Here is a 10,366-nt window from a genome sequence, read left to right on the forward strand (position 1 = left end):
ATTTGGAAAGGCACCATCAATGCTCAAAGATACAGTGGGTACGGCAAGTTTTCAGACACCTTTAAATTTTTCACTCTTTGTTATATTGCACACATTTGCTAAAATCATTTCATTTCTTTTTTTTTCCCCTCATTAATGTACACACAGCACCCCATATTGACAGAAAAACGCAGAATTGTTGACATTTTTGCACATTTATTAAAGGGGGGTGAAATGCTATTTCATGCATACTGAGTTTTTTACACTGTTAAAGAGTTGGATTCCCATGCTAAACATGGACAAAGTTTCAAAAATTAAGTTGTACGTTTGAAGGAGTATTTCTGTTCCAAAAATACTCCTTCCGGTTTGTCACAAGTTTCGGAAAGTTTTCCGGAAAGGTTACAGCTAAAATAATGAAGGAGTGGCTTCACAACAACTCTGTGACTGTTCTTGAATGGCCCAGCTAGAGCCCTAAACCCAATTGAGCTAGAGCCTTAAACCCAATTTGGCTGTCCACCAACGTTTACCATCCAACCTGACAGAACTGGAGAGGAACTGCAAAGAGGAATAGCAGAGGATCCCCAAATCCAGGTGTGAAAAACTTGTTGCATCATTCCCAAAAAGACGCATGGCTGTATTGGATCAAAAGGGTGCTTCTACTAAATAAAAGGGTCTGAATACTTAGGACCATGTGATATTTCAGTTTTTCTTTTTAAATAAATATGCAAAAATGTCAACAATTCTGTGTTTTTCTGTCAGTATGGGGTGCTGTGTGTACATTGAGGGGAAAAATGAACTTAAATGATTTTAGCAAATGGCTGCAATTATAACAAAGAGTGGAACGTTTGCAGCCTGTTATAAAAAGAAGGGATGCCACACGGTGGTAAACATTTTTTAGATCTGTTGATGCCATGAAATCAACTTAACTTATTTTCCCTTCAAATTATACATTTTCTCAGTTTAAACATTTGATATGTCATCTATGTTGTATTCCGAATAAAATATTGAACTTCCACACCATTGCATTCTGCATTTCATTCAATGTGTACATTTTTGCATGCAATTCATGGATTTAAAACCAAATAACCTTCTCCAGTGAGCAAGAACAACTAGGGGGAAATTCAGGGACCAAACACTATGGGAATCCTGTAAATGCTTGGTGCCAGTTCAGTGTGATTGTGCCATTCATTTACTTCATTTCATTTCACATTTTGAAACCCCACTTATCCAGAAATGATCCAGTTTAACCTCCTCGTCGTCCCCCCTGACGGCCGTACCTGAGCATTTAAAGTGGCCAGTTAGAGCATCAAAAGGGAAGATTGCATGGCTAATGCAGTGAAAGGTGTGAGATTTCTCGTCGGCCCATAGCGGGGGGGCTCTTTATAGACCCCACAGCCGTCTGATCCCAGCCCGGAGCGCCTGTGTATTGGCAGCTGTTAAGCTATTGAGTGACGATACGTCCACACAAGGTGCAGCAAATGGCAGAGGTGCCTAACACCTCCTGACTTTAGTGTCTGCGATATGGGATGGGTGCAGAGCTGAGCTGAGCTTGAGGAAGAGGAGATTTAAGACATGCTGAGTGTCCGACCTAGTGACAGTCTTTGATTCTTTCCAGAATGTCCTCCAAATTGAAATGCTTTGACTCTCAGATAAATAAACCTCTCTTAGAGACTATATGATTAACTTGGCGTTATAAGAATACACAATTTCTTCATTCTTGTGGGCCAAAATGCAGCGGAAAGCAGAAAGAAAGGATTTGTTGTGGTCTTGGCCGTGACATTGCCAGTTCATCCAGTGCATCCTTTCTGAACTTTCCATCCTTTAATTCTCTCTTTCTCACCCAAACTGTCACCCGTCCTAAAAGCCAGCAGCCAAACTGGTTTGAGATCAGCTGCTGGAGTCGCAGAGTTAACACATGAAGCCCAGCGTGAGTGTGGGGTGACCCAGCCCAGTCCCAGTGGGACTCTCTTGATCCCTGTGGGGTCTACAGTAGGAAACCTTCAGTAACGTTTAGACACGACACTTCACGGAACCAAACGTTTCCTCTAAAGAGCAGCCATGTGTTTTCAGTTACACATTAATGATGTTTTAACCTGATCAAAGGGGATATGGATAATTTTATGATGCACTTCACTGATTTGGATGGTTAAGCAAAAGTCAGTGAGAGGAAGTTTGACCTTTCGCAGCTCACGTTTGCTGTGTCACTATATCATGGCATTGGTTTCTTGAAACCAAAGAATATTTAGCCTCATGGGCTGTAGGTTTGTCTATCGGCTGTATATATTCTTTGAGAAATATAGGGTAAAGTCTGTTGCCATAATTAAATGTGTCTAATGTGTGTGATTTCCATGCTTATAAGCACTGGTGTCCGTTTCAACAACTGACTCGTTTCAAATGACAGCATTAGCTCTTCACACGCTAGCTTATGCTAAGCTAAAAAAAAAAGCGTGAAGATCTGACCCCTATTGCATCCAAACCATTTAAACTGAAATGGTTGTTGATGGCTTATAAAATTCATCGAGTGTAATTTAATTGTCTCGTCACAAGGAAGATTTTAAGTTATGATAATCTACAAAAAGGACTTTTTACTCTGGAAGTCTAAAGGATTGTAAGAGGTAAAATAATGATTTTGACTTAAAAATGAAACTGAGGGAAAGTGCATGATTCAATTTCAATAGTACAATAGCGCAAACTCACAGAAAAAATGTAATCGAATTGAATTACTTAATATTGTAATAACTACTAAAGTTACTCCAGTCATTTACACCAAAGACAAACCTAATCTACTGTAGAGTAAAATGTTTGAAACATTTCACTCTGATCATACATTATGATAATTAGCATTAGTGCCAATATCAGCATGTTACCGGTGGATTAAGTTTAGGAAAACTATACATTAGTCTTGCAGCAATGTGTGCGTAATCTCAGAGGAGTGAGGAGAGCCACGCGCCATGTGTGAATCATACTGACCAGTATCAGGTGAAGGAAATGAAACCTGGCCATCACACCTTCATGATGGAGCAATAGCGGAGCGTGTGTTTGGCTAATGTCTTCTGCCATTTTCTCCAGGTTTAGGCCTCGCAATGTTAATCTCCAGAGTGGCTCTGAGGTGTGAGGGATTTTTGATGCTCTTCTTTACTTTGTGTAGATGAATTTGAGTGTAAGACTAACACAGATCCTTCTAAACTACCTTAGATTCCCAATCAATACGATTCCAGCTTTTGAGGGCTTTTAGCTCGTAAAAAAGGCATCTCTGATTTAACCGCTGCTTTAAGAACAAGTGTTTTAATCTTTTTTATTGCAGCCACTAAAAACAACAGTTAAAACAAGCTTCAGGATCCTTTGACATTAATCAATAGGGGGAAAATGCACTCAAGACTGACTATGTGTTATAACACATTTATTATACATTAATAGCTAATTTATAAATGTTTCCACGAATGGGAAGAAACATTATTATCATGTATCTTGCTTTATATGCCATCTAATGTATAATAAACTATAAATGGACTTTAAATATGTTAAAAATTAATCTGATATCCATCTCTTCCAGTGCCTATACGTATTCACAGTATGCATCAACAATAAGACATTATGTCGTCATGCGAATGGTCTTAGCGATCATCTTTTATATGGCAGTATTTGTTCTCAAATGCTTCGGTCCTTTGAGAGTTCTTGCAAATGTAGGAAATGGCGGTGATTAAGAGTCTGTTTTGCTGGAGTTAGCGTTTAGCATGAGAAAGAGTTGTGCTAACAGTACTCTATGCCAGGGTGGAGAAACAGAACAAACTGTGGATTGTGTTTTCTGATGACTAAAACATCAGAACCAGTCAATAGTCATCAGTTCTGCCTCTGTCTCATTCAATTCCTGTTTTTAAAACACCCCTAAAGCAACTGCATATGGGACATGTTTTGAATCAACCCTAAAGTTTTCTATTTGGTTTGGATTGAAATCAACTAAGAATTATGTAAGGTAAGGTACTAGCAAAACAGCAATTCATTTTTAAGTATTAATGTTTATTTCCTTCCATTAATATGGAAACTAATATTCCAAATATTTTTATTTGGTTTGTCCCCCTTTCACTGTAAAGCCAGCAGAAGTTGAGATACTTGAGTCCCCATGATCAATGTTACAAATCAACCTAGAAATATTACAGAATCTTTAATATTTTTTAATTCATTTTATATTATACGTTTTTTTTATTTGTCATCATTTTTATTTTAAGAATCGTAAAAGTTCCTTTTCATTTTTAAATGGGAAGGAATCACGGATTTTTATGAACGGACATGGTCAATGTCACAAAGCTACCTAGAAATACAACAGAATATATATTTAATATTTAAACAATGTTTCTTATAACTTTAATTTTTAAAATCTTAAATCATTCTTTTAATTTTTAAATAAGAAAGAATTTTAGATTTTTATTGAAGTGTCTGTTGAGTTCACAAGATCAGTGTCACAAATTAAACAAGAAATAGTGATTAATCGATTCAAGTTGTGGATTTTATTATTTGTTGTAACTTTTTTTTTTTATCTATTTGACCCCATTTATAATCTTTAAGCGTTCAACTCCTCCCATTTCCCCATAATTTCCAGTACTCCCTACTATCTCGATTCTCATTATCAAAAATATAAATCAACCCTTCCAATTTTACCAAAGAAGCACAGAGGAACAAACACACATCCGCTTGCAGATCAATTTGTCAACAGTCAGTCAAGCACTCATTTCAGCTTATAGTCACAGAGACATAACAATCCCAGAAATTCAGTAAGCTCTCCCTATTCTTAAAAAAAGGACAAGAAAACTGCAGTGAAGTGGTGCTAACAGGCTGTAAACCACTTGAACATTCCCATTTATTTTGGATCCATCTTTCTTTTTTTCTGTCTCTATTTATGTATCTCTCTGCATGAATAGAAAGCCTGCTGCCTTCAGAGAGCATTTCTTCCTAATGAGATTAAGCATCAAGGAACGGTCATGTCTAGACACCCTGAATACACAACCCCTCCCTCCCACCACACACACATCCACAGGCTCATTCTCAGGTAAACCTCACCTGCAGATTTGCCCCAGGGTTTGCTTTCCATAATGCCTTTATGTGGTGCACTTTCACTGAGACATTCAGTGAGATGATACAGTCAGAATCATGTACTTGATATTCCATAATTTATTTGGGAAATCCCTCAAAACAGTTTGTTTTTGAAAATTTAAAACATGCAAAGAGTCTTCAAACATTCTCTATAAAGGTTCCTTATTGCCTTCTATGGTTCCAAAAAGAACCTTTAAAATCTATGAATGTTTCCATTCCATTACTTTAGAATTCTCTTCACACCAAGAAAATGGTTCTTTTAAGAACTGCTCACTAAAATGTTCTTTGGGTGACCAAAAATGTTTATTCTATGGCACCGCTGCTGCAAAAACCTTTGGAAACTTTGTGTTTAAGAGTGTTAAACTCAATCCCCTGAAAACAAAGGTTCAAATAAGTACCAAAAATGATTTTCCAGCATGCCATAGCAGAATGTTTTAAGTTTCACAATTTCAAGAAACCTATTTATTTCCTCTCTTTTAAAAGGTGATTCCTAAAACAAAAAATCAGATCTGATATTTTCAATACAATATCAAGAATATTTGAATCTCCAAAGAACCATAAAGCCACTCTGAACCACAAAAATGTATTCTTGATAAGAAAGGTATTTCTTAGGGATTCAAAGAACCATTAAGAAGCTTTAGTTTTAAGACCGTATGTCAATATTTGTCTCAAAACTGCTGTTGACAAAAGATAACCGCGACCAAACCTAAAGGTAATGGAGGTTAAGATGGTTCTGTGTGGTCTTTTGTAGTTTCTTCATGATGGAAGATGATGTGTTTAAACCAAGGGCTAAAGTTCTGAAAGCACTTCCATTAAAATTCAGCGTGAAGGCCAAGATTGGAACGTATGAAAAGAAAAAAGTTCACAAGAACCTCATGCTCTAGTGACAACTTCAATTGCATTTCAAATTATTTGCCATGGTCTGACCTGGTTGTTAAAATCAGGACCTGGTGTCTGTAGCATAAGTGAGAATTAGTGGATGGATACATGTGTGTGTGAATTGGCAAACATGAGCACTGAGTGTGTCAGATTATGTTTGTGTGAAGGGGTCAATGCTGTCAATTGGAAGGTGAAGTCACATTAGCTGAATTAATGAAGGGAATTTTGTGCTTGATTTGCCATCCTGTATACTTTGGGTCTGTACGTATTTGCTTACAAGTCCTTTAGCAGTTCATAAAGACATGTTTCCTCTGCTTGTCCCCTTCCTGTTGGGACTCTATCAAGGCTCTGCTAACTCTCTTTGATTCTTCCCATCGGCCAATGAGATCATGACATTGACTCGTCACTGTGTCACTTCAAAGGCTGGAGATGGGGGTCCAAGCCCCGCCCACATCCAGATCCCACTTAAAGGTGAGGGACACCCCCTCTGCTGTGGCAGAAGCAAAAGACAGACACAACACACTGAACCCATACATTCTTGTACTTAACGTTGGAATTAACTCAAGCTCTTTGAGTTCTTATGGAGAACTTGTATTTTTAATTACAACATCTAAAAACTGCTCATTCAGATCATTTGGTGCGTCTCATTTTCTTCCGGAGGGCATCTTTGAGAAGCCTAAAAAATGCAGGCTATCAGAGGTGAGTAATACTTTTAACTCTAATGCAACTTGAGGGCTCTTACTCTTGGTGTGCAACATTTATTTTCAGACTTGGCTTCATTGTTAACTCGCTTTACACTGAATTAAATTCCATTGGCTGAAAATCTCAAATATTCCATCTTGCTTCAGACCTCAAGCACAATTTCAGTCTCCCTCCTCCACCTTCCATGACTGGAGTCGGGGATTCCTATCACCAGGGCAACATCCGAATGACTCTGGAGGATCCCGAGCTGTGGAGGTCCTTCCATGAGATCGGCACGGAGATGATCATCACCAAACCTGGCAGGTCTGTCTCAGAACCATGTACAACTCAATCTGTCGACAAGTCTTGGATCAGCTAAACTCTATAAACTGACCTTAACATACGTCTGAGACCTCAATTCTTTGAGCTAAGCTTACTTTTGTATGCTTTTATTACAGGAGGATGTTTCCACACTGCAAAATCAATTTGTCTGGATTGGTGCCATATGCGAAGTACATCTTACTGGTTGACATGGTGCCAGAAGATGGTCTGAGATATAAGGTTAGAACCAAAACCTCATAAAATCCAACCAGATTCTAAGAAAGTTGCCTTATCCATTTGAATGATCTGGTCGCAGGCTAGTCTAGACGATTAGAGTCCTATTGAAATGAAGAGCTGTTGAATTGGGAATAAGCCGTGAACGGCTGGAGCGTTGGGGGACGTTGTCACATGTGTCTCCCCAGAACGTTCTCACCACTGATTGGGCTCCTCAACTTCAAAGAGCCCCAACTCTTCCTGTTTTTACAGAGCCCACTGGGGGGTTTTGGCCCGACACACACTCTCGTTAACACATACTCTCACACCCCTGTACCCCCTGCACCTTATGTCACGTCCGATCTAGAAGCTCTAGTTCTGTCTTCAGTTATTTTCATGACATGCTTCTTCTTCCTTAGTGGAACAAGGACAAATGGGAGGTGGCTGGTAAGTCTGAGCCTCAGCCGCCTTACAGGACCTACCTTCACCCAGATTCACCAGCTCCCGGCAGCCACTGGATGAAGCAGCCTGTGTCCTTCCTAAAGCTCAAGCTTACCAACAATGCCCTGGACCAGCATGGACATGTATGTGGCTGTTCGGAGTCCTACATTTGTTTAATAGTGATTTGACTTTGATTTAAACCACGTCTCTCATTTCAATTCAGATTATTCTTCACTCCATGCACCGCTACCATCCGCGTTTCCATATCGTCCAGGCTGATGATCTGTACAGTGTACGGTGGAGCGTCTTCCAAACCTTTACCTTCCCCGAGACATCCTTCACTGCTGTCACTGCATACCAGAACACAAAGGTAAGGGTTTTATAAAAATGTAATAATCAGCAACGTACTGAATGAACACTATTCTGGAAATTGGGGTGGGGACACATCACCTTATCATATGTGACCCTGGACAACAAAACTTGTCTTAAGTGTAAATATTATGAAAATTGAGATGTATATATCATCTAAAAGCTTTCCATTGATGTTTGGTTTGTAAGGATCTGACAATATTTGGCTGAGATACAACTATTTGGAAAAATCTGGAATCTGAGGGTGCAAAAATTAAAAAAATATATAAATACTGAGAAAATCTCCTTTAAAGCTGTCCAAATGTATACTTAGCAAAGCATATTGCTAATCAAAAATGAAGTTTTGATTTATTAACAGTAGGAAACTGACAAAATATCTTAATGAAACATCATCTTTACTTAATATCCTAATGATTTTTGGCATAAATAAAATGCTTTCTCATGCTACAATGCATACAATGTTTTTTTGGTTAATGCAAAAAATATTCCCCAGCGACTTGAGCCTGGTTTTGGGGTCTAGGGTCACATTTATGGTTGTTACAGCACCGATTCTTATAATGTTAGGTGAAGCATGTATAGGTTCTTATGCATACATTTTGAAGTTGAATAGATAAGGGTATTTTATTACCATTAATTAGAACACGCTTACATTACATCATTTCTCTCACAGATTACAAAGTTGAAAATCGACCACAACCCCTTTGCCAAAGGATTCAGAGATGAGGGCACAAACTCTAAGAGGTATGATTATCTTGGTGTTTTTTTTTTTCATGACCTGTCGCTCTAAAAACTGATTTAAAAATGGAATCCATCACAAAAATAAAAATAAAAACAAATATATATTCTATCTTTTAAAATTCCAATTATTTCAATACATTTGTTTACAATTTTTACATTGTTTACAATTGTCCTTTGACAGACGAGCTAACAGAAGTCTGGCTGATCCTGAAAGAGTTGCAAAGAAGATGAACTTTTCAAAAGAACCAGAACATGGAAGCCCACGAGGTAATGGTCTTTACATTTCAATTAATATCTCCATGGACGTACAGGATTTGCAGGCTTTTAACTAGCAGCCTGGGTTTAGTCGTCTTAGCTGATGAGTTTTTTTTTTTTAATTCTAAAATAGTTGTTTAATTTGTAATTTATTAAAGTCTCATTGATATCTCCTCAGATATCCAGCAGTCCTCATGTGAGGTTCTTGAGGATGAACACGTGGGTCATAAAGAGTCGGTGGTAAAGGTCGAGCACTACTCTCCATGGAGAAGTGCGTCTGACCGGGACAGCGGTCACTCTCTCCGTGCAGAGTCCCCTCTGAGTGCAGACCCTCGGGACATTTACAGCTCTGAGCAGCTCGTACCAGGACAAAACACATACCAGCCTTACAGGTACAGTCTCATGACCTCAAACAAGACTTCCCAAGCTATTTTCCTCCTGGTCTGTGTCACGATGTTATATTCTCAATCTTTTCACAGATTTCATGAATATGGCAAGTCGCCCTCGCCGTCCTCCTCCAGTGTTGGCAGCAGCAGTGGATGCGGGAGCCGCTCCAGCCTTGAGTCCCGAGTGCCGGATGTTGCCACCGTGCCCGATCAAGACACCTCCAGCAAGCCCTCCGCCCCTGAGTTCGCCCTGCCTCCCTGCCCTCCACATCCCTCCGCGGGGCACCAGGACTACGCAGGGGTGCTGAACATGGCCATAGCCCAGGCCAAGCCAGGTATGCTGGGCCACCATCCTCTCTACACGCCCTACAGCACAGAACAGTCTCTGGGACAGTGGAGCGGGGCAGCATCCACTCAATACCCCCCTCCTCCACCTCCCCATCACCACCTGCCCACCGAATACAGCACCCAGGCCGTCCATCACGGCTATCACCACGGAAATGTAGGGGACTGGAGCCAATACCCACTGTTCTCTTACTCGTGCTGGTGAGCGGGAGATGGCACGCTTTCTAAAGTCTTGCACGTTGAGGTCTGGATCTTCAGATGATGGGGTGTCTGCGCGCGTCAGATAAACACTGAGCGAAAGTGTAACGAGGAAGTGGCACTAACTAGAATGTCGTTCAGGAGTTAACTTGAATGCAAATAGAAAATAAAGAATCTGCTTCAGTTTAACTGAAAAAAAAGTCTGTGCTTGTCAATTGTGCTGCATTAAACACGTTTGGAAATAGACTTTTGACACCTTTTGACCTGAAAACTCATGCGTACCGAGGACCAAGAACAGACTGGTTTTCTTGGCTTTGTTGTTAAAATGTCTATTTATTCTGTGTTTGCGTTTGCTGCTACTTCTAATATTATTTTTGTTTAAAAAAGAGAGTCACATTTCACATGAAATGCTGTTTGGAAATGACAATGTTGTATGTCTGAAATTCAGAATGATCAGTAAATATCTTCAAAGA

General features: G+C 39.5%; 1 protein-coding gene across 1 annotated transcript; it reads left to right on the forward strand.

Annotated features, from left to right (window-relative positions):
• The first annotated feature begins 6,199 nt into the window (after nt 1–6,199).
• On the forward strand, nt 6,200–10,366 carry LOC127963754 (T-box-containing protein TBX6L-like). The gene is made up of 9 exons (XM_052563830.1): nt 6,200–6,645; nt 6,795–6,951; nt 7,086–7,188; nt 7,581–7,745; nt 7,826–7,972; nt 8,642–8,712; nt 8,891–8,976; nt 9,143–9,356; nt 9,444–10,366. The coding sequence occupies exons 1-9, from the start codon at nt 6,630–6,632 to the stop codon at nt 9,898–9,900; spliced, it is 1,416 nt and encodes a 471-aa protein (XP_052419790.1). The 5' UTR covers nt 6,200–6,629; the 3' UTR covers nt 9,901–10,366.

The sequence above is a fragment of the Carassius gibelio genome, chromosome B8 (assembly GCF_023724105.1).
Source record: "Carassius gibelio isolate Cgi1373 ecotype wild population from Czech Republic chromosome B8, carGib1.2-hapl.c, whole genome shotgun sequence".
Lineage (NCBI taxonomy): Eukaryota > Metazoa > Chordata > Actinopteri > Cypriniformes > Cyprinidae > Carassius > Carassius gibelio.